This window comes from Rhagoletis pomonella, unplaced genomic scaffold (assembly GCF_013731165.1).
Source record: "Rhagoletis pomonella isolate Grant_MI unplaced genomic scaffold, Rhpom_1.0 Rhpom_scaffold_00002, whole genome shotgun sequence".
NCBI classification, from domain to species: Eukaryota; Metazoa; Arthropoda; class Insecta; order Diptera; family Tephritidae; genus Rhagoletis; species Rhagoletis pomonella.
In genome coordinates, this window is record NW_023458556.1 from 90,561,270 (window position 1) to 90,586,371 (window position 25,102).

At 35.4% G+C, this 25,102-nt stretch overlaps 1 protein-coding gene and 1 long non-coding RNA gene across 2 annotated transcripts; both read right to left on the reverse strand.

The window, feature by feature from the left end:
* Nucleotides 1-1,440: 1,440 nt before the first annotated feature.
* Nucleotides 1,441-7,195, reverse strand: LOC118734760. The gene is made up of 3 exons (XR_004992426.1): nucleotides 6,834-7,195; nucleotides 1,535-1,648; nucleotides 1,441-1,480 (listed from the first exon to the last, which is right to left on the reverse strand). It is a non-coding gene; the product is annotated as an uncharacterized LOC118734760 (long non-coding RNA).
* A 13,130-nt stretch (nucleotides 7,196-20,325) lies between these two features.
* Nucleotides 20,326-24,899, reverse strand: LOC118734164 (adhesion G protein-coupled receptor A3; the record flags this gene model as incomplete). Its single annotated transcript, XM_036463883.1, is given in 1 exon segment — nucleotides 20,326-24,899. A coding segment is annotated over 1 exon segment (4,474 nt), but the record flags the coding sequence as incomplete, so codon positions are not given.
* Nucleotides 24,900-25,102: the final 203 nt, after the last annotated feature.

Consider the following 25,102-nt stretch of genomic DNA (forward strand, 5'->3'; position numbering starts at 1 on the left):
AAACGGATTTCTTCAAATCAACCTGAGCTGCGGACATATTGCGAATTCATTTTAAAACATTAACCACTACATTATATTAGTATTAAATACTTTCAATTAAGAAACAATTCTTATTAGAAAATAAATATGAATCGTTTTATTTTAAATATTCCAATGTATATTTTTTGTTAATGCAGATAGTGCGGATTTAACGTATTTTATAACCGTTACATGGGGAAAATAAATTTAAGGCAGATTGTTATTAACAATTTTTACACAATTTACGATTGCAATCAATTTCTTTCAAAACTATAATCTAAATGATTGCAAGTTGTTTTTTTACAATCAAAACAGATTCCAATATTAGGTATATACAAGCAGGTTCTGGAATTCACTTTCGAGTGAATTTCAATCAAACTCGCTTTGAATTCAAATTGGCAGGGGTTGAAATTCACTCGGAAGTGAATTGCAGAACCTGCCCGATTATGCAAATGCAATCCAATTTGATTTGAGTTATTCAGTTTTAGATACATTTATATTTCTGTGTTCGTATGGAATAGTAGTTTATGTCGGGAAGCTGGCTTTAGTATAATCCGGCATTCCCTTTATTTTTTACAACACAAGGAATTTTTTGATGACCCTTAACAAGAATATGGACGTGCTAGTATCGGAACTATTTCTTGCACGTTTATTTATCCAAAATTTCTTCAACGGCTCGGCGCCAGTGAGGGTATGCTGCGAATGCCGCATTATACTAAAACCAGCCTTTTGACATAAGCTACTATTCCATACGAGTGGGGCACGTGCGAAATGCGGATTTTCCCAGTTGCAGTACTGCAGTAACTCGACACCTTCCTCACCAACCGCTCTGTCCTCTATGAGCTTCTTAATGTAACTGCAAATAAAAGATGGAAATTTAAGAAAAAATACTATCACGCCACACTCTTGTAGTATATTGGCTATCAAGCACCAGAAAATTTCCATCACGCATTCCATATGCCACCGATTGTCGTGGATCAATTAAAATACTGTCATCACAGCTTTTTGGTACTCCAGCAACTGGTGTGTCTATGGCGGAGTTATGTGGAGCTGTTGCATGACTAAAATCAATTTGGGCTCTTTGAGAACTGGCTGGTTTGTTGCGAGCAATTGGCATCAAATCTATGTAGATTTCCAAACGAGCAACTGTTGAATACAGGAAAAAATTTATATTATATGGTTCCGCTAAAGTGCACTACTACCGTGTATAAATTGGCCGACCTTCTAATAAATCAAGCAATCTTATTGTATCGTCATCGCCGCCAGTCACCAAGAAATTTCCACTTGGGTGAATGCAACATCATTCTCCGGCGACGAATGCACTGTATTAGCTCGCCTTCAGCTTTGTCAAATATCTTAACGCGGTTACAACTTAATGCTAAAGCCACCAGATTGCCGTCTGGATACCATGCCAGCTGTCGTCCCATACCTCTTCCCCCGGTGAACGTTCGCATACATTCGCCTGAAAATGTATCGCAAATTCTTAACTTGTCGCCGCACGATGAAATTAACTTACCATTAGGGCTGAATTTTGCTGCGCGCACCCATTTGTGTGTCCAGTGAAAGATGTGTATTTTGAATCAGTATTTTGATGGCTGTTCGCCATTTTTCTAGTCTGCAAACGAATAAGCTGACGAAGAAGCAAACAAATTCAAGCACATTGTTGCATCCTACCGTACTTTTTAAAAGCTTTAAAATCTTAAAACATATGTGAAAAACTTTTATAATCTGAATATTTCTAATGTCGGAATCAAAACCAAATTTTATAAATAGCATTTTTAAAAAGCAATCATCTAATATTTTTCAAGTTTTTGGGCATATATGTTACCATTTGAACAACAAATACTACCAAGTTTTAAGAGACTATTTAATGCAACTCAGGTCAAAAAAGCGCAGATGATCGCAGCTGTGGCCCAGGATGACGTCTATTGCTAAGATATCTCACTTGTATTTGTACACAATGACTACAGCGTTGGAAAAATGGAATTCGGCTAAACAGAGGCAGGATTCCCATAAAAAACAGGGCTAAATTACTTTACCATATCAATTAAAATTTGAACATACGTATGTACATATGTATGCATGTATTAAAATATATTTGGATTGATTGCATGTTGATCTGTTGAACTAACATTGTTGAGTTTTGTTTTGTGCAGAATTTGCATGAAGCGAAACAGATATTTCTTTGTGTTATTTATTCTTAATGCTATTACAGCGATGTAAAATTAGGTTTCTGCTGCGCAGCGACAACTGATTTTTTAAAGAACTTCATCTTTATGAAATAAAGGAAAAGCTGAAGATGAATGTATGTATGCTAAACCAAGAAGCTTACAGTGAGCATGTGCCGATATCGCAGCAAGCAGTATTTTGAAGTAAAACAAGTAGGAAAGTCTAAGTTCGGGCGGAGCCGAACATTAAATACCCGGCGCAAGTATTAAAGATATGTTTTCCACCTTGCCGAAAGCTACCGCTACATGATAAGCCGGGGTGTATACATTTTAAGTAAATTAGCGTCCTTAAATTTCGACATATTGAAATTTCAAGCATTTCTGAAATTTATTGTTATATGAAAAGCGGCCGTAATTTAAGACCGATTTCAACAATTTTCAACGGTTTGCTTTTATGTGGCAAGCACAATAACCATACCGAGTTTGGTACAAATTGCTAGAGCGGTTAGCGAGATACATATATGTAATTACAAGTGGGCGGTGCCACGCCCATTTTCCAAAATTTTATCATAAACGTATTTCTTGGTAAAGAATTGTTGCAACCATCAATTTTGAATAAATTAGCTTTGATATTTACTGATTTATCGAAGATTTTGTATTTCTCGAAATTACCGTTTTATGGAATGTGGGCGTGGTTATTGTCCGATTTTAAAAAGTTTCGGCCATTTGGTATGCTGTACCAGGACCAACAACTGTGCCAAGTTTGGAAGAAATTTGTGCAGCGGTTACCAAGATATACATATGTAACCATAAGTGGGCGTGGCTACGCCCATTTGCCAAAATTTTAAAAGATTCTTATTTTTCGTCTAAAACTCATTGTAAATATCAATTTTGAGTGAATTATCTTCAGTAGTTACTAAAATATCGCAGTTTTCGTATTTCAGAAAATTACCGTTATATGGGAGGTAGGCGTGGTTATTGTCCGATTTTTTAAATTTTCGGCCATTTAGTATGATGTATCAAGGCCAACAACTGTGCCGAGTTTGGAAGAAATTGGTGTAGCGGCTACCAAGATATACACATGTAACCATAAGTGGGCGTGGCTACGCCCACTTACCAAAATTTTAAAATATTCTTATTTTTCGTCTAAAACTCATTGTAAATATCAATTTTGAGTGAATAATCTTCAGTAGTTACTAAAATATCGCAGTTTTCGTATTTCTGAAAATTACCGTTATATGGGAGGTAGGCGTGGTTATTGTCCGATTTCGCCCATTTTCAATACCATCCGTCCTACGCCCAAAAGAAGTTCACGTACCAAGTTTCATTAAGATATCTCAATTTTTACTCGAGTTATCGTGTGCACAGACGGACAGACGGACGGACGGACAGACAGTCACCGCTTAATCGATTTCTCTTTTCATTCTGATCATTTATGTATACATTTGTCTATATCTATCTCGATTCGTTTTGCCTGTTACAAACAACCGTTATGTGAACAAAGTTATAATACCCTTGTGCACAAGTGCGCTCGGGTATAAAAAAAAAACAGTTGTCAAACGAAATACACGATGTAAAGTGCTTCTTTGTTTTGAACGCAGCGCTGCTTGTACATAAATTTCGCTTTACGCACAGCGCTCAGCCTTTAACGCACTTGCTAATTTATCAAGTTCGCGAAAACAATGCGCCGAATTCCTATGAAGCCCAACAAATAGCCATATGTACATTTGTGCATTCCACTACAGCGTTGGAAAATTGGAATTCGGTTAGACAGAGGCAGGATTCCCATAAAAAACAGGGCTAAATTACTTTACCATATCAATTCTAATTTGAACATACTTATGTATGTACATATCTATGCATGTATTGAAATCTAATGGGATTGATTGAATGTTGATCTGTTGAACTAACATTGTTGAATTTTGTTTTGTGCAGAATTTGCATGAAGAGAAACAGACATTTCTTTGTGTTATTTATTCTTAATGCTATTACAGCGATGTAAAATTAGGTTTCTGCTACGCAGGGGCAACTTTTTTTCACGAACTTCATCTTTATGACATAAAGGAAAAGCTGAAGATCAATGTATATACATATACCACTCCAAGAAGCTTACAGTGAGCATGTGCCGATATCGTGGCAAGCAGCATTTTGAAGTAAGAAAAACAAAAACAGTTGCCAAACGAAATACACGATGTACAGTGTTTCTTTGTTTTGAACGCATCGCTGCCTGTACATAAATTTCGCTTTGCGCATGCCTGAAGCTGGCAAAGTTTATTTTTTTTACCTTCCTTTTATTAGCTCGGGATGTGACTATGTAATATTGATGCGCCTAAAAGATGCAGCGATTTCTATTGTCAAGTTACAGTGACGAGCAAAACTGTAATATGGTGTAACACTTTTTATTTCAGCCACCGCTATCTTTCCAAGTTCTAACGACTTTTGTTGTATATTATGATTGGTACACCCCTACTCCCTCTCTCAAAGATTTGAAGTCAATCCAACAACAATAATAAAACCAGCAGCCGAAAATGTAAATTAAGGCAAATGTTACAGTGCAAACACTCACTCTCAGTTATCTTTTAATTAGTTAGAAGTCAGATGACTTTTTTCTGTATTGTAATTTATTCAAGAAGTGATTACCAGTAGATAATATGGTTAATCAGGAAACATAAATGTAAATAATAGATTTACTGCAGAAACGCGGGACCGTAGGAAAAGTGGCAAAAAATTGTGGAGCTCGCCACATGAAAATGTTAAGACTGAGAAAAAATATAGCCTAAAATGTTATTAAGGACAAAGGAAGTCTGCCAAAAAATATTACGGTCCGATATCTTGTGAACTTAGTAGCAAGTAGCGCTGCAGCCACTATTGCAGAAGCGCTTAAGGTATTAAAATTGAATGCAAATCAGTAGGCAGCGAGGCATAATAAAAGAAGAAAAAACCATTTTGATCAAAATACATGTGCGAGAGTGGTAGCATTTTGCCGGATCGCACGAAAACCGGACCGTTGCCTATTGGGATATGTTAGGCCTTACATAATGCAATAAAAAACACATTTTTAAGATTAGCTTTAAGGTTAGTTGGCCTGACAAGACTAAATTAATCGCTTTCAATCAGATGGCCGGGCATGGTATTGGATCAAAGACCCAAATTAAGCCTAAGCGCATCATGTAAGGCAAACTGTGAATCACAGTAGTCGGTCAATAATAGTTTGGGGTTGTATTTTAAAAATATTGTTGGTCCGTTAGTACGCATTATGCGCAAGGAACAGTATCTGTTCATATTTCAACAAAATTTGCAAGATGTAGTCGAAAAATGAGTTTCTGCTGAAAAATCATCCAAAACACACTGCACATGTTCGCAAAGACTGGATGCAAAAGCAAAATTTGCTATTTTGAAATGACCTCCACAATCCGCGGATATGAATCTCGTCGAAAATTTGCGAAATCAACTAAAAGCGCAGCTTACTAAGTATGCAAGTCCGTCCAATGGAGTACATGAGCTATGAAAGCAAACCAAGGATATATGGGAGGCTATACCTCCAAAATTTTTACAGCGATATAAATAAGGTATGCCAAATTGCATCCTGGAACTAAAAAAAGCAAAAGTATACTGAACATTGTGTTAACAATTCTTTTTTTTCGTGAAAATTGTCAAAAAGTTGTTAAAAATATATAAGTGCAAAACTGTAACATATGCCTTAATTTACATTTTTGTCCGCTGGTTTTATTATTGTTGTTGGATTGACTTCAATTCGTTATGAGAGGGGAAGTACAGGTGTACCAATAAGAATGTACAACAAAAGTATGAATGTCGTTAGAACTTGGAAAGATAGCGGTCGCTGAAATAAAAAGTGTTACACCATGTTACAGTTTTGCTCGTCACTGTACATACCTGATGACAGTACGAATGGCAATGATAATAGGGAGGTTTTAGTTTTTTAAACTATAATGTTATTTATTATGTTTGCGCTGGGCTAGCTGAGTATAAGATAAGAGAATAAAGAGAAATATGTATGGGGTTTGTTGATGCTCTCTAAACACAAACGCGTGAAGGGCAAACGGTCAAGCAATGCGTGGTATTGTTGATCAACTTAATACTTTAATTAAACGTACTTATTATTAAAATTTCATTTTAAAAATACCACTGTGTTCTATTGTGGTAGAAATAGGTACATCGGCCGTTTTGCTCTCACGTTTTTTTGGGCTTTAATTTTATATATAGTATAGATATGTAAAGTATATACATATAAACGTACATAAAGTCTTTTTTCGCAAACTATTTTGAGCTCAAACTTTTTTTCTCACTTTTATTTATAAATATACTAGCGGTACCCCGGTGTGCTTCTCTACACCAAATATTGAAAAATTAATGAAAAATCCTGGCATTTTTCTACATGAAATTATGGTTGAATTAGGTGAAGCCGTTCTCAAGTTATATGGCCACACCAAAAACGTTCACTTATTTTTATATTTTAGTTAGTATGGGTGGTGCCACGCCCCCTTTTCCGAATTCCGGCAAATTTCGCATAACCATAATAACCATCTGCATGATATGTGGAACGAATATGCCACATAAATTTGGTTGAATTCGGTGAAGCCGTTTTCAAGTTATAAGCTCACACCAAAAACGTCCACTTATTTTTACCTTCCTTTTATTAGCTCGGGATCAGGGAACTGCAATTATTCGTGTTTTTAAGTAATTGGTTGAATAACACAAGAAATAGTGTTAGTGGATATTATTCATTGCAGAATATTCACACATATGCACTAACACTATTTTACGCTCGGCACACAAAGCGAGAGCATGTACAATGACTAAGTTCTCTGTTGTTATGAATTGGTGTAGTGCTCAATTATCTCATTGAGCCATTAAACAAATTAGTTATACCGACATGAGTAGGAGCACTAAGAAGCACCAATAGTTCAGTTGAGTGATTTTAGTGAATTTAGTGATTTTCGTGGTTTATAGCAACAAAACATGTATCTACAAACGACGAGAAAGCGACAGCATGCGAAGGCTCACTAACACACTCTCACTTTTAGCACAGACTTGTTTATGGTGGCGCCCGCATGTCGCACAGTGTTGGGAAATGAAATTGTTCCTTCAGTACGAAATCTATACAAAAACTATACTTTTCGACTGTAAATTGCATCGACTTTTTAATTTGCTCATATATTTTCTTAGTACATGCATACATAGATTCCCTTCAAGATCAATGATTTGATGGTATTCATGGGAAAGTTTATGTAGGTACATTTTACACTTTGAACATAAATATGTATGCACATATTTTAAGGTACACTTCTTAACAAACAAATTTTTTTAAGTTATTATGCATGGATAAAGGAGACATCTTCTTTGAATTCAGTACTAAAGTTTGACATTTTATTTTTAGTATTTCAAGTGCTTATCAAAACTTAACCATACTCACATATTGACAAGATTGTCCATTTATATTAAAATTATTTAATTTTAATTATTTGTATTTGCATAAAAATGCAGTTTATACTTTAACAAAACCCCAAGGTTCAATTTTTGCGCAACATTAAAAAAATCAACAAACTTTCGTAAAAATTTCGGGCTTTTAACTCGATTTCCTAGAAATACATGTTTTGAGAATGCCGTTTGTAGTCCGATCAATTTAAATGAAGTGCAAGTTTAAAATAGCTGCGACTTATCGTTGATTTTTAATATATATATTTTTTTTTCTTGATGAAGGTGTTGCTCATTTTCTTCGTTAAAAAAAAAATCGCGTTTAGATAATATGACATTGACGGCAAATTCCAGCTGCTTTAAACTTGCACTTTATTATACTAAAATTGAAATAGAAAGCTCGAAATTTTTACGAAAGTTTGTCGATTTTTTTAATGTTGTTCAAAGATTTAAACGTATTTTCATACAGTTTTTGTTAAGGAATTAACTATATTTTTATAAACAAATAATTAGAATTAAAAAATAATAAAATAAATAGTCAACTCTAGTCAATATATGAGTGTCGTGAAGTTATGATATTTAAGAACATAAAGAATTAACGATGACACTGTTTCTAACTATATGAAGCTGATTTCGACATTTTGTTTTAATAAGATTTAGTATCGAAAATATTCTTTCAAAACTTGCCTAGGAATGTGAGGTTGATAGCACACCTTTTGCTATGTTATAATGGTTATTTCAAAACCTTTTTTCAAAACTTACAAAGGCAAAAACGAGAAGGCGAGGACAAAAAGATAAAACGAATTCCCGTAGTGATTTTTCAGAGCTACGTATATATTTATAGTATTCATCACAAAATTGTACTAAAAAGTACTGCGTAGTAAACGAAATTGTATCAAAAAAGTACAATTGTACCAAAAATGCCAACACTGATGTAGAACAAAGCAGAACACAAATAATATTAAACTCATTGAAATTATTTTCAGCCTCTCACTCGACCAAATGAGTAAAATCCAGCTGGGTAGACTATACTCGATAGAGACAAAAATTGCCGCCACAAATAAGAGCTAGTATATTTTGAGTGTGTTCTTGTTTTGGTGGAAATTACTCTTAGGCTATCTGCACACTTGTCGTCCAATCATAGTTATATTATCGTCTCGCCCTGAAATTTTGGACCAAGCACATGCATTTCAAAGGAGATCTGCACACTTGTCGTTATCGGCTAGTTATCGGCAAATCGTAGAAGATGCAGTAACGGATAAGTACGGCACTGTCGTTTGCTAATCGTTGTGCACACATTGTTTGTTTACATTTTATGGGGAAAAATTAGTGAAAAAGTTAATATTTGTATAAAAGTTAGTATTTTTTTGCATAAAATCTGTGGAAATTATTAAAAAGTGGATAATTGCAATTAAATTCAATAAATGTGAGCGTTTTAACTATATATGACGAAATTGTAAAAAGTCTCTGTGTGCATGCACAAAACACATTTCAGGAAAAGAAAAGAAGAGATATTACTGAAAAATGATGTCTAGAATTGTTGCAGCACAGTCTATATTTTAAAAATTGCAGGTTTTTGTAAATATTTCGCGAAAATATCCACCAGAAAAACAGAAAATACCTGCTTTAAGTGAATTTTTAGACGCCAAATGAATTGAAATATCACGACCGAGTGTGCGAAAGTGTAGTCGTCATGTAATCGTTGCATCATGATTGTGCCGATGAAGCAACTATGATTGGACGACCAATGTGCAGAAAGCCTTAGTCATTTTTTGAATTAGTGTAAGTGCTCATTTGCACTAATTTTTATGGATCATGAATAAGTACACTAATTTTATTAGTACTCAAAGCCGGTCTCTGCTCGGGATGTAACTATGTAATATTGATGCGCCTAAAAGATGCAGCGATTTCTGCTCTCAAGTTACATAGCTGATGACAGTACGAATGGCAATTATAATAGGGAGGTTTTAGTTTTTTAAACTATAATTTTATTATTATATATAAGATTTAGATTTCCAGTCTTCTTCCCAACTTTTCGCTAGAATTATGTTTTGACTTTAAATATTTGGTGATTTCTTTAGTTTTTTGTACTTTTGGGTTTAGATTTCTAGTTTATTTATGATTTTATATTTTTTACAGCGTAACTTTTTTTGTGTTCTATTTATTCTGTTCCATTTTATTTTTACATTACTGTAGGTTTCGGCACTCTTAATTTTCACGGTCTTTTGGTTTCTACTGTTTTCTCCCTTTGATTTGTTTCTAAATGTATTTGTTTTTTTTTTTTGTTAAATTGGTTTTTAGAGATATTTAGAATTATTTTTTTTTAATATTTTTCAGTTGCTTTGCACTTTCCGTATAATATGCTAATTTTTTCCTTTCGCCGGACCGCTTAAATAAGCAACGCCTATGACCGCTGATAACCGCACTCTATATCCGCAAACGACTTTGTGTTGAGTGGAGTATACGTATGAGAAGATCTTTGGCGTGATGGCCGAATTATGTAGTGCATTCAGTGCGTGCACGCTCATATGGGTATTGCCGGGGTTGCCAATTCTTTTGGTCGGATCGTAAGGACCATGTTCGAAACTTTCATTCGATTCTCACGTGCAGAGTGCACAACTATACAGACTTATGCGCGTATGTATGTCCAAATAATATGAGATTTGAGGTTAACTTAAAACTTTTCAAACTAGCATCTTTATTGAATTCAAGGGGAGAATTACAATATTTAATTAGGAGTTTATGAGTGTTTGCGGTGGCGGTCAGGAGTGGAATGACAATACCGCTCTAGCTGCGAGGTCGGGTTACCCGTACTATCGCTTACATTTTCATATTCGAAAATTACAACTACACGAAATTCAAAGCTTGTAGTTACAATAGTTAATATTCGAACAATAAAAGGTTACAATAGTTAATATTCGAACAATACAAGGTTACAATAGTTAATCAGCCCTATTCTGCATTTCGACTCGAATCGAAATTTTCTCCGTTTGGCAACTTTGGTATTCTGCGTTCCGTTTCCTTTCGATCAATCTTCGAAATTTACGATTATACCTATTCTACATTTCGATCGTAGTTCCGTTTTTCTAAGTTGCAAATTTGCTGACGGAGAACGTTTCGATTGTTATTTTCGTGCGTTTGAATAATAAAATTTTATTAACAAAATTAAGTAAAATATACTGTGCATGATTGTAAAAGCCATCTTAAATGAATTTTCTCGATTTCTGTGTTTTCGCGAGCGGTAATACGGGCAATACGAAAAATTGGCTCAAATAATGGCAACCAAAAGGGATATTGCGCGAGGTTTTCAAAGAGAAAGTCCAGGCGTTTTTGTTTTCATTATCTATAAATAAACTGTGAAATGCACTGAATACAATTTATTCTTTTTGTATAAAATTAATAGATGTACATATGTACATACATACATAAAATGTGAAGTTACATAAAAAAGAGGTTTTTATTATTGCATTCGTTTTTACTAACTTTTTAAAAAGAGGTGTGTATGTTGTCTCGAATTCGATTTGATATGGAAGGATAAGCTTTGTTCTTCACCTTCTCCTGACGGCTTTTAAAATGGAATTCATTTGCGTTCAAATCTTCCACTCTGTAGTAAATGCAAATGTTGTGGAGTGTTCAAACAACGTTTATAATTTCACTGGATTTGAGCAATTTTTTTATTTTCTTGACATGTTAAAATGCAGCTAAAAATTTGTTTTTTACATTTAATTACTCTGGTATTATTGGGGAACATTCCCTTAATTACATACCTGTCTTGGGCAGTTAGAATGGGCCTAGTGCCCGAAAATATGGTCTCAAAAAGAGACTAGTAAAATTAAAACGTTGATACTGAACGATTTACGCATTGTCATGGGTCGGAACTTGTTACCAGGGGGTTTCTGGGGTTGCTAATTAGGGATCTGAAGTCAGTTTTTCGAAATTGAAAATGGCGGATCCAAAATGGCGGTCCATTTTTTTTTAAATAATTGGATTTGTTCGAAACCCGGCACTCGAGAGTTTTTGTGGTCGCCGATTACGAATCTGAAGTCAATTTTTTTAAATTCAAAATGGGGGATCCAATATTGCGATCAAATTAAAAAAAAAGTACTAAAATTAAAACGTTGATACTGAACGTTTTAAACATTGTCAAGGGTTAAAACACGTTTCCAATGGGTTTCTGGGGTTGCTGATTACGAATCTGATGTCAGATTTTCAAAATTCAAAATGGCGGTTAAGAGTTTCAAACAAATCCAATAATTTTTTTAAAGTTGGTCGCCATTTTGGATCCACAAATCCCAAATTATGTATATACATATACGTATTTATTTCCGTTGGCAGTTTATTAGAAATAATATAACTTTTAAGAAAATGAAAGTTACATTATTTCAATGTTTAAGGAAATTAAAAATTTGCCTACTTACTACTTTTCTTGATTTATGTATTTGTATATGCAAGTACGCTCTTTGCTTTGCCTGTTGTTACTGCTGATGCTATTGTTAGCTGCTGATTCTGGTTGCTTGGCTGATGTATGTAGCTCGATTCCCTTTATAAAAGTCGCAAGTAGTTTGTCCAACAAATTGTTTTATTATTTTTATTTTTTTATATATATTTTTGAAACTTAGCGCAGCAAAATTACGTTTTCAAAGGGAGAGCGTTCACTTATTAAAAAATTATTTAAACAGATTGGCAAAATATGAATTTAAAAATTATACTTTGAATGGGGCGCGTGCGCGTAGACCGGCGTTAATAGCTGAACTAATTTTCGTCTAACTTGGCACGATGATGGTAGGCGGCCGCGCGCGCTCGGGAATCATTTTTCGGAGTCGCCTCGACACCGCTGCGGCCAAAGGATGCGCGCACGACCGCTGAATTAAGTTTAAGCGGCGGCTTAAACAACAACCTTTTTAGACCTGTTTCGTCTGACACCTATATTTCAAATAAATAATTCCCTTAATTCAAGTTGAATCTGTTTTTAAACAAGTGGCAACTATCCTTCATGTGCATGTAATTGTTTTTATATGTTTCCTTACTAAGTTCCAATAGTCTACCACAAATACTTCCTGAGATATGCAGCATTAAAAATTCCATTTGCATGGGAGGTGCACGCCCCTTTGTCTAATTGATATATAGTACATATGGCCTTATTCATAAAAAATAAAGTAGGTTTCAAAAGCTCTATAAATTGACGTTTTCATACATTTTTCAATTTATAAACCTTTTATAAAGCTACTTTATTTTTTATGAAGAAGGCTAATAGGCTACTGCTAAGCTTTCGTCATTCGTTGTCAATCAAAGGCCATCGAGGTCTGATGCTCGACTTGACAATTTGGTACGTCTTTTTGGGAAGTAAACCATGTTTGTGAACCCATCGTTAAAGCGTCAAAAAGGGGAGCTCGACTGCGACTCGCATTTCGAGCAAAACTTTTTTCGTTTACCCTCAGGCGAGTATTCGATCCGCCTGCCAATGAAACACAGCGTAGAATCCCTGGTTGAATCATACTCACAGGCAAAGCCCCGATTTGAGAGCCTAGTGAGGCAATATTAAGCAAAAAAACAAATTTATTTCCTCACTTCAACACCTATTATTCCAACATTAATGAAATAAATAAAATGATATCTCTATTTTAACCACAAACAAAAATACCACAATAAATACATGAATTATGTAAGAATACAAAGACAAATTATTTATCGGAAGCATTGTCTCTTACACACTGAAAAAAAAATAATATTTATAAATTGATCTCAATAACATGGCACTGGTACCCAGCGCGGACGTGCATGAATGCAAATACTTCCTACTTCCTACCCTATCATTGTATAATCAAGGAAGACCATTGCACAACAAAGCTGCGAGTGGTTTTTGATGGCTCTGCTACCACAACCTCAGGCTATTGAACGAGATACTCATGGCAGGGCCAACCATTCAACCCAAGCTTTTTAATATACTCATTAGCTTTCGCACGGTTTGGGGGTTAAAACCCCCACTCAAGTCAAAGAATAATATTTCACTAATATGGGTCTAGAAAAAAGGCTCTTTAGAAGAAAGTATGCGTAATAAAGTTTCAAAACATGAATCTTTAAAATCATATATTAAATTTTTCGCTTTATTTATAAAACATTTTGATAATTTTAAACACATTAAATTTTTCTTTTTACTTATAAATCAATGAAACGAAGAATTTTCAAATTTTTCGTGGTTTTTTGAAAAATTCTTCTAGAACTTCGTCAACTGAAAAATGTATATCTTTGTGAATATTCATAGATGCTAGACCGTTGAGCCTTTCTTGACATGTTGTATTTCTCAAGTAGGTTTTAATTCTTTTCAGGCATGAAAAGCTTCGTTCAGGTGTGGCTATTGAAACGGGCAAAAGTGCCAATATACGTACATTTTTACCTCCAGAAGAAAGTTTTGTTTCGAGCAGTCGATTACTTTTTCATAGAAAGCAAACAATTCCTCCGATTTTTTTTTAAGTTAAAATCATATTTTGGAAACAAAACACTAAAATTATTTTAAACTGATTTATGGTTTAGGAACCGGCTTTTCAAATGAGCGATATATGTATCAAGGAAGGTAATGTAAAAAGCAATGCGATAGTATGCCTCGGCGTCTCCGGTTTTCACATTAAAGCGATTCTTTTGGCGACTGCTGTATCGCGGTACTTTGATTTCTGTACCTAGGTTGGTGCATACTTCTTCTACGTGTTCGAAAAGCAAATTAAAGTTTTTTTCTGCATCTTGTCGCATTTCTTCAAATACCTTTAAAGCGTCGTCGGCTAAGCTCATTGCTTCTGCAAGATCTTCATCAGGTACTTGTAATTGCCGGCTAGCAAAGCAACAACAATTTATAAAAAAGCAAATGCTTGGCTGTTGTCGCTGTGCTAACAGCTTTTCAAACCCTGATAATTTCTATAGATATTCGCACGATACAAATAATTTTTACGGTATTTTCCCCGTGACAAATAAAAAGTTTTTGACAATTGGAAGAAATACAACTTCGAAAGTCTTTTTAAAACGATTTGTCATTTTGCTACGTTAGAGCCGTTGCCGAGAAACTTATGGATACATAAGTATATATACACACAAATTGCTCGTTTAAGGTAATTAGAATATGGGGCAAAATTTCCCGCAAAACCCCCATCAGAAAATTCTGGATCCGCCGCTGTACGCGAGATTATGAATCAAACTACTAGCCTACTAGCCGCGGAAATTTTCATCTACGAAAATGGTGTTCCAACAACCCCGTTGTTCTTCATCATTCATATGTCAGATGCGGACAAGGAAACTCTTCTCAAATTTAATGACGGTAGTAGAGTCCGACCGATTAATCGGCATCGGCATCGGCTAGTATCGGCCAAAAGAATCGGCATCTGCCGTTTTTCTTTTCCGTTTCCGTTTCTTTTTACTTTTTCCGCAATTTTAACAAATGTTCATCAAAATTTGAAACTGTTTAACCAAATATTTTAATCCTTTTTGAGTTCGCAGTTATTTAAATTTTAGTATAATAAAGTGCAAGTTTGAAGTAGCTACATAGGTAAGTGCTGATTTTTAACAACTTTTTGTTCACGCATTTTCTTCCAAACAAAGTATTTTCGAAAATTTTTTTGTATGGATAAAATCCGCAACACCTTCTACAAAAAATTTCCAAAAATCAATAGTAAGTCCTAGTTACTTAAAATTTGCACTTCATTCAAATAAAATTGAATTGCCTACAAATCTGCATACCCAGAATGTTTAAAGATTAGTTAGATAACGAGCTACACTTTCATAAACAAATAAAAAATATTAAATAAACGAAAGGGAAATAAAAAAAGAATGCTAAAATGTCGTTACTGTAAGTATTGTTACGATTATCCTTGAATTAATCGCTGAATTCCTAAATCCTTCGATTTCTTTTCATTGGATTGTTAAATTGTTACGTTACAAAAATACTTTTAATATTAAAAATGTACGGTTACTGTTTATTAACAAATTCTATTCATTACAACACCTTTATAGTCAGCAGAAGCTGCATATTTTTACTACTATGAGTACAACTAAGAAATGTGATTTCGATTGAACTATTTTCTTAACATTGAATAAGATAAGGACTATGGCCCTTATTATGAGTTGCATTCGATTTTCGATCTTCGCTGGCTATCGAAGATCGAAAGTGAATTTAGTACTATGGGCTATGCAAGCGTGTCGAAATTTTCGTTGATTATCGAATTTTCTGTCGAACACAATTTTGCTTTCGTTGGTGTAGGGAAGTGTTAGAAAATTGTGAAAAATGTATGATTTTGCATTGGTTTTCTTACTTTTTGGCGGCTAGACACTAATTTTAAACATTTTTTATTAATTTTATGCAGTTCTAACGTCGTGAATACTAAACACAAGCTCGAACGACTGGTTTTACTTATGAAAGAAAATCCCAAAATTCTGTTGGCACGATTTCTGAGAACCAAATCAAAGAGCTGTTTATAGTTTTAATATATTTTAAATAGATTTGGATCACAAAATTTCTTAAATATATTTTATGTCAAAATATATTCGAAAGACTACACTTAAACTCTATCAAACGTTTTCTGCTCCTGGCCAGTTTTCTTAGCTCCTATCCTCTGACGAATCGTTGAACCAGAACTCCGTTGTACTTATTTTTACCACGTTTTTATAAACTCGCTTTCTTTTTTATTTCGTTTTAACTTGCATATATTTACATATGTACATATGTATAAGCACAATAGGGGTATTCTCTGAGCCTTGCAAAGCCCTTGCATGGTGCACAGATTGCACGGATTGCACGGTAAAAACCGGTTTTCGTATGGGACAGCTTTGCAAACCGTGCAATCCGTGCACCGTGCAAGGGCTTTGCAAGACTCAGAGAATACCCCTACTATTTAGTTTACTCGATCTGTAAACAAAGCTTCTCAAGGGTAAAAATATACTATTGCGAACAACCTAAACGAGCGAGATTCACAATAGCGCTATTCTTCATCGAATTAGCGCCATAATACCAAATGAAATACCATCAGGAACTCTAAACGCTCCATACTATCTACTATAGCTGTTGCTATGACCCGCTTGGTTTGATCGGCCCCACGCTGACCAGGGCGAAAATCATGTTATAGCGCATGTGGAGAGATAAGCTCAAGGCGGTGTTGATGGCGAATTTAGATTTTCGCCGCGGTACTTCTTAATGTCAAAACGATGTGTTTACAACAAACACATCATTATGACTTTCGGAAGTACCGCGGCGAAAATATAAATTCGCCATCAACACCACCTTGTATAAATTCGCCTTGGATAAGCTCGAATGGGATGAGAGCTCGCCGCTCTCACTTGACACCGATTGGTCGGCCTTCGGAGAATTTCAGTACTCATCATTTCAGCGTGACTGCCGTCCCTAAATTGGAGCGCTAAGCGTTGCGTTATCCATTGTCAACGAGTGTCATCGCGCGCTATACCCAAATCAACGCGTCGTCAATTTTGACGTTTTCTCATGTCCTCTCGTTTTTATTCTCGTTTCCTTTTTCACTTCTTTGTCCGTTCTCTTTCTTTTCGTCTTCTGCATCCAACTTCAGCACGTAACGCCCTGTCAAAAATTAAAATTCCATTTGCTCGGCGTTAGCGCCGCGTTATTGTGGGATGCTTCATACAAATTGTATGGGCATGAGGATTTTTGACAGTTGCTTGGCGCTTGACGCGCCAATTTAGGGATGGCAGTTACATATTGCAGCCTGGCGCCCAAGGGGAATTTAAACAAGGTGGTGTTGTAAAATCAGCTGATTTCTTCGCCTTACATGTATTTTGTTTTTGCTTTTACTGATTTGACTGCACACCCATCAAGAGCAAAAACAAAATACATGTAAACTTTGGAGCGAATTGAGATTTGACATAACATCCTCCATACAAAATACATGTGGTTGTCGTTGTTGTAATCTAAATTCGCCAGTAATACCACCTTGTATAAATTCGCCTTGCCTGGCGCCCCTAATGAAATTTAAGCATTTTGTGACGCCAGTCTCGAAGCATTTGGTGTTTGTGTTTACGCTCGTTCAGTCGGAGATGACAACATTTAAGTACATCTACTTTGTTCGAAGGCCGCGTCGCTCCCTTGAAGACGCTAACTGTGCCCAAGCTGGAGCTTTGTGCCGCTGGCTTGCTCGCACAAGTAATGGGTGAGCCAATAAATATGAAGACTCTCCAGTGTTTTATTGCTGGTCTGACTCGTCTGTGGTATCCAAAAGAAGACCTGCACACAAAACTGACCCGTAGCATAAAGCCTGGCGGTAGTTTTCCATGCTATATTCTTGGCCGATAGGTCCGCCGGCAAGAGAGCAACAAGGTATAGAGTGCCGCCGTCGGTGTAGTCCTAATTGCCCCTGGCATGCCGATCACTGATAGCCTATATACACTTTCTATACTCTTAACAAATGTTTTCTTCTCTAATGCTGTCCACCAAACCGGCACTACATGGAACAGTATCGGCCTGACTATAGCCGTGAAGATCCAGTGAGAAAGAGAAGGCGACAACAATTTATTTGGGGAAAGAAACCTAATTACTTTAATATCATAAAAATTAATAAACAATTTTTTTTTCTCTTTAAAAGAATAAAATCTAAACTAAAAAAAATATTAAAAAAGAAACAAGAATTAAATAAAAATAGGAAAAAAAGCTCCGCTGTCCGACAACTCGGACTCGTCGAACTCGGATCTCTCAATTGGCAGTCTAGTGCTTTGCTCACTCGTCCATTGCGACTGCAGGGGCAGCGTGGGCATATATAAACGTCTATTGTTTCCTTTGCACTAACTGATTTCGAATCAGCATTCGAAGCTGGCAACGATTTTTTCGAGTTCACTCAGTTCATTCAGTGATAAAATGTTTTTCGAATTCGTAGATTTTCTACGAAGGATTCGGTTGATAGCCCTGTATAACAACCCTGGCGATACAGCCTGCACTGTAAACAAAAGTTAATGCTTTAAAGGCTTTTCATGTATTATCTGTTTGTGTTCAGATTCAAAGCGCATTCCAAAGGAAGCTAAAGCATGGTGGTTAATACACAGAGGAATGACTTCGTTCAACTTCAATACCTCCGCTCCTTAAAGCTTGCGCAGCTCTTCAATTTTTCGCAAGTCCCAGTAGTTTTCAAAGAGGTGCTTCAATTGATAGAGGAAAAAGGCGCGCACTCCACGGTTACTAAAATTTCAAGTTATTGTTTTGTTGTTATTTTCACAATATTCTGTAAATGCAAACTACATACATTGCAAAATGTTAGTATCGTTCAAACTCAAGGTACATTAAAAACAGGTAGAAGCCAATTTGACGCCAAACTTTCAAAAGTCAAAGTTTTCGGGAGAGTGAAAAAAATAATGAGTGTGTAACCGCCATACCTAAAAAAAAGCGTTAGCGTTGTCTGACTGTCAAAAAATTTACATGTACATCAGGGTTGGCACTTTGGTAAATTGTTACCAAAATTGGTAGAAAAAATTTGGGTTGGTAAAAAGGTAAATTTTTTCTCATTTTGGTAGATTTTTGATGAACTTTCCGTTCCCGATTTATTTTTCGTAGTTATCTTCAAATACATATATTATAAATTTTTTTTTGTATACTTTTTATATAATTACATACGTATAAATGTATATCGATATAAGGCGAACATATCGCGCTCCATTCAAAACTAATTTTACTGGAATCCCGAGGAACTTTTGATTGCCTAAATATTTTAAATGGTTATTTAAATATAAAGAAAAAAATGACAGGTATGTAATTACGCACTATGATTGTTCGCAAAAAAAAAATAAATCAACGCCATTTTTTATTAATGGAAAAAAAATAAAAAAAATCAACGGGAATTTTAAGCAGCACATTGTTGGCTATACTCAAATAGTATTTGCTTTAAAACTCCATACCTTAAATTGTTCTAAAAATTCAGATTAAAAAAAATTCGAAATTTAGACGAAAATTTTTGGAATTTTTCTATATTTGGTATATAGTTTGAATCCCCGATTTTTTTGGATTTAGTTTAAACAATACAAAATTTTTACTCGAAAAATATTGCGAATATTAAAAAAAAAATTACTTTTTTGAGTCACAGTATTTGCCTATAATAACTCGAGTTGAAGTTTTTCAAATAATGAAGTTTCATTGTTGCCTTTAGTTTCATTACTCCCGCTTTTGGTTGAAGAAAACTGAGAATATGCCAATAATATGACTCAAATACCGTATAACTAGTCAAATAAAAAGTTCTTAAAAACAATTTTAATTCTTATTGAAATAACTAAAAAAAATAAAAAAACTAGTTTTAATTAAAATAAATAAAAAAATAACAAAACTATGGTTTTTGTTAAAATAATTATAAAAAAGTTATTGGTAGATATTTCCCAGATTTGGTAGATTTTTTACAAGTGGATGGTAAATATTTTTTTTCGTCAGTGGCAACCCTGATGTACACACAATTTGTATGACGCATACCGAAACAACGAGGCGACAACACTCGGGCGGTTGGAAAATCCGATTTTGACAAGGCGTTGGGAAGTGAAGTTGCCTGCAGAAAACGAAGAAACTATCATTTTCGTGTTTCACACAAACAAATAGGCATAGGCCTATTGTTGGTGTTATTTCTGCATTTGACGTAGCGTTAACGCTACTATTTGGCACAGAAGCATGCTGCGATGCAACATCGCTACATGATATTTCCTCAATTTTAAAAACATAACGCAAAGACAATTTTAATGTGGTCTTAACTTTATTAGGAAACTATGAGTATTCTAAATATTTTACACTTATAAACAATATTTTATACTTATTAACAACGATATTTTCAGTCCTAGCTCTTAAGATTTTTTTGATCAATATATGAAATAATACTACTTTGACTACTGTCGTCCTCTATCGTGTCATTGGATGTTTCCGCAAAAGACTTCGACAACAAATTTGAAGATGGAAATGTCGACATCCGTTGAGACGGTGACGCCACACTTGTCGACACTGATGCTGCCGCCGCAAATGGTGTGATTAACATATCTACCGGAATTACAACATGATCCTCATTGCTCGTTTTCAGACTTGGATTAATAACAGGAGTATTGTGATGCTTTATAGCTTCATATAGTTCATCAATTGATGGATCATTTTCACTTATTAAATGCACCATTGAATTTTCAGTTTTCGTAATATCATCTTCAAAGTCATTTAAGGGATCTTCCCCGTCACTGGTGTTCGATGACTGATATGGAAACTCTTCAGTTAGGGTAATGTTTAGGTCGTTGTCTGGTTGTGGTTCATATAATCCGTGACTTCGTATACTAATTTCTGAATTCTGATAATTTAAATCACTTTCATTCGTTGGACTAATTGAATGCATAGCGTTGGTGTGTGGCATTTTAAATACATTACTTTCACTGGCAGATTCAAACTTTTCAGAAATTTCTATTTGATTTGAAAATCTTTGGTTGTTACTCGCTGCAAAAGGTATACTTATGGAACTTCCGTTCCAAGATCCAACTCTACAACTTTCCAAATTGAGAATAGATGACTGATTTTGTAAAAATCGATTTGAGGAATTGGCAGAATCATGAAGATTGTTGAGTGATTTGGAGTGTTTTAAGTTGAAACGAATTAAAAAACCAGATGGAGCGTATTCATCCACCTTTACATTATTTGTAATATGAAGTGGCTTCGAAATATAAACATCATTCATTTTTAAATCAAAGTTATTTTCCACTATGGATTGGCCTTTGGTGTTACTTTCAAGACTTGGTAAACCAACAATGTTCATTGCCTCTACATCTCCAGTCTCCACTAATTTCGTTGGTACCGCTACAGATTCCGGAGGCTGTGGCGGTATTGGGGATTGTGGATTTAATTTTGATTCCTCCTTAGTAATTGACTTAATTGCTGTCGATACTGCTAATGCATTTTGACATAACGGAACGTTCTGTTCATCTGAAAAATTTTGTTCACCTTCAATTTCTTCGTGCTCGCTTAGAGTTTCCACACGACTTGGTTTACAAGAGCGATTTGAATTCCTAACCTTAATCACTTCATGCTTTGGTTCCTTCGTCTCAGGTATATTAGTATAGATATTGGCAACAAAATCGGTTGCAATTGTACGAGTTTGAGTAGAGCTGTCCGAATTTATTCTAGACAAAGCGATGCCATCGCGAAAATGTTCGATTGGTGTGTAATGCGGCGACTTTGGAACGGAGTGCAAATTCCCTCCTGGTTTATAGTATATATTTGTATTGTTAACTTTGCTACCACCTCTTAAGAGGGTAATGGCATTATGTCGTTTTGAATAGATGTGTCCATTTTCACTGCCAGTTAAAGACGATATGTCACTAACATTATCCATGTAGTCAATGCGCTCTACTTGTCGTTGCAGCTCGAAATTATTACGCTTGGCCAAACGCTTTTGCTTTTTAAAAAACTTACGTGCAACGATTATTTGATTTGGATTGTAGAAAACCTCAGCGCTGGGTATTTCGCATGTTAGGGGTACTGTAGCAAGACTGTTTGCGGTCATGTGATGATTGTTGATGATGGGTGGTTGGTTTATGTTCGATGAGACAGTGCCCAGTAAGGGGCAATCAATACTCTGAAGAAGTTGTTCATTCTTATGCGAATTGCTCTTCATACTTCGAACGCTGCTACTACGTTGCCTTGAACATTGGCTGTTGGACCTGGACCCGGATACGCTTACATCATAAACAGCGGAAGTTTTGTTTGCAGGCATGTTTGAAGGTACATTGGTATCATACTTACTATGTTCGTGAGCTTTGCATATGGCATTAGCAAAGCAAAACCTTCGGCTCCATGCGCTTTTTGTATCATTTCTGGACAAAGTGTAAAAGAGTATCAAAAAAAAGCCCAGCAAAGTACACGATATTGCAAAAACTACACTGTACATTCGATGGCTCGTCGAATTTTCAGCTGTCTGATACACAAACAGTGCCGCTGATATCCATGAGATAATGAATAGTATCAAAAATAACAAATGAGCCCGCAAATGTGTTATATTCGATCTTTCGAAGTCATCCACTATGCTGCTAGCAGTATTACTAAGGGTGAGGCTCCTATATTGTTCGATGCCAGTATAATAATGATTTACTCTTGCTCCTGTGCTTTGCTTTAAATCGAGCCAGTCTAAATCAATATTTTCTGTAGTGATCGTATTATCTGCAAACTGTTTATTTGCCAGAACATTGATCGCTCTATGGTTCATGTGGCAGTAAACACACAACATAAGTATTCCGAGGAAAATTAGAAGTATTATTGCTGGCACAAATAACGCATTGAACGACGATGAATTGTGTAGGAAACAAAATGAATACGAGGCGTATTCATTGATATTTACTGCACTCGATATACCGCAAATTATCATTCCTATTCCCCAACCAACTAAATATATGCTAAGTATTGGTTTCGTTACTTTGTTTTCTCTGGATAGGTTGGGGTCAGCGGTTACTCGATGATTTTTGGACAGCCCTTTGTACAAATTGCTTAGACAAACGCACAGCCATAGTAACACAGATAAAGAAAAGTAATGCAAAAGAATTCCAACTATCCTGCAAATATGCGGATATTCCGTTTCATAAATTCCAATAGCAAATACTGCCGCCAATGACGAAACAGAGAGCCAAATGTTCACAAGCGAGTGTCTTTGTTGCCGATTCATTCGTATCGCTTCACGAAAAACTATGAACGTTGCAATGTTTAACCACGAACAACAAAACACTATTATACTCCCCAAGTATATGCTTAGGGGAGCAAATCTGAACGTTGCTCCCGAACCTTCGGTTGTGTAGACGTTGAGGTACTCACGTCGTTGAAGAAGACCATAGTAGCCCAGGCGTTTGCATGTAAACAGCAATAAGCCACGATGCAAATACAATTTGCGACATTCTTGAGGGTTCCAGTCATTTATATCACTATCCCACCACGCTGGAGTCGGTGAGCTTATTTCGTTATGATAAGGGTGAGCTCTTAATATTATGAAGATTTTATCACTTATATCGACTAAAGGCTGCGTCTGAATAGAATCTTTTGCTATTTTGGCACCAATCACGACAGACGTCAAAATAAATCTACTTGCCTCAGGCAAACTGTTATTTCTGCCGTTGTAACCAAAGAGATTTCCGTTACGAAACACTGCAATCATGAGTCTAATCGATTTTTCAGATTTACCAAATAGTGCGTTTACTGGTATCTGTATAGCAGCATCTATATATCTTTCGAAAATCGGAAAAGTATCATTGGAAGTGTTGCATTCAAAATTACGCCTTCCCACATTATTAACATTATTTAGCCAGATACATGATATACCTGTAAAAGAATCCACGTGAATATTGAAAAAGTCCACGAATATATTCCTCGGAATAGACCATGGCTCTACTGAGATTTCTTGAGATGGAGACGGGAATGATTGAATACTCGATGAGGATTTTTCCATTATATTTAACATATTAAGGCTGGTTTCATACTGAAATTGTGCCTCCTCAAATAGGCTTTTTGGTAACAATAAGAGTTGTGATACTATACTAAGTATTAGGTATGAAATATCTTGTTGATTGGTGGCATAATAATCATATTTTCTTAATGTACGTACAATAAACTCTAAATCCATCGGATCCTTAATATTATTTAAATATAATTGCGTACGTGTGAAATTATGAAGTCGTTCAGTTATTTCGTAAGAACTACTTTTAGTTAATGTAAAATTCATTTTTGAAAACTGTTCAAGTATTCTAGTAGTTTCACTCACAAATGGGCAAGTGCCCGTTTCTAAGTTCTCCCATTCTCCGTGTTGATTGCAATTATATGTGGCTATAAGCTTTTCATTTTCATTTTCGGCACAAACTAAGCTCACATTTTCTCCACGTATTGCTTGAGGCCAATAATATGTCCCTTTATTTGTGTGAACTACAGTTGCCTGGCAGTATTGAGTATCTTTTGCTATTACCATTACTGCAATCGATTTAGATAAATTTGCCTGTTGTGAATTCAGAGTGCAGTCCCACATCCCAGAGTGGCTCTTACTTATTTTTCCAATTTTGAGAATAGAATTAAGTATACCCGAATCTGAGAAGTGCCTTGTTGAGATATCAATGTCATTAAACTCTTTTTCAGGATCGTTGAATACGATGTCTTCAGTGGAATTTGGTACGCGAATTTTTTGCGACCAACCCCAAAATATGTGAGCTTGCGTTGATGGAATATCTTCGGATTCTCGGGGTACTCCAATGGCAACACGAGGGGCACGACACTTAAAAATAAGTTCGTCGCCTTCAAAAACAATCTGAAATAAAAGCAAAAGTATTGTTATTGTCTATTAAATTGAAAAAAAAAATATCAGTCATAAAACATATTGATAGCTGATTAATCTTTTTGCAAATATGCGATTCAAAATAAGTGGCAACCCTATTAAAAAAATGTTTGCATTGGGGAATTTTAAAATACCTTCCATTTGATACCCATATTATGATGTTTTAATTAATTTGTAACT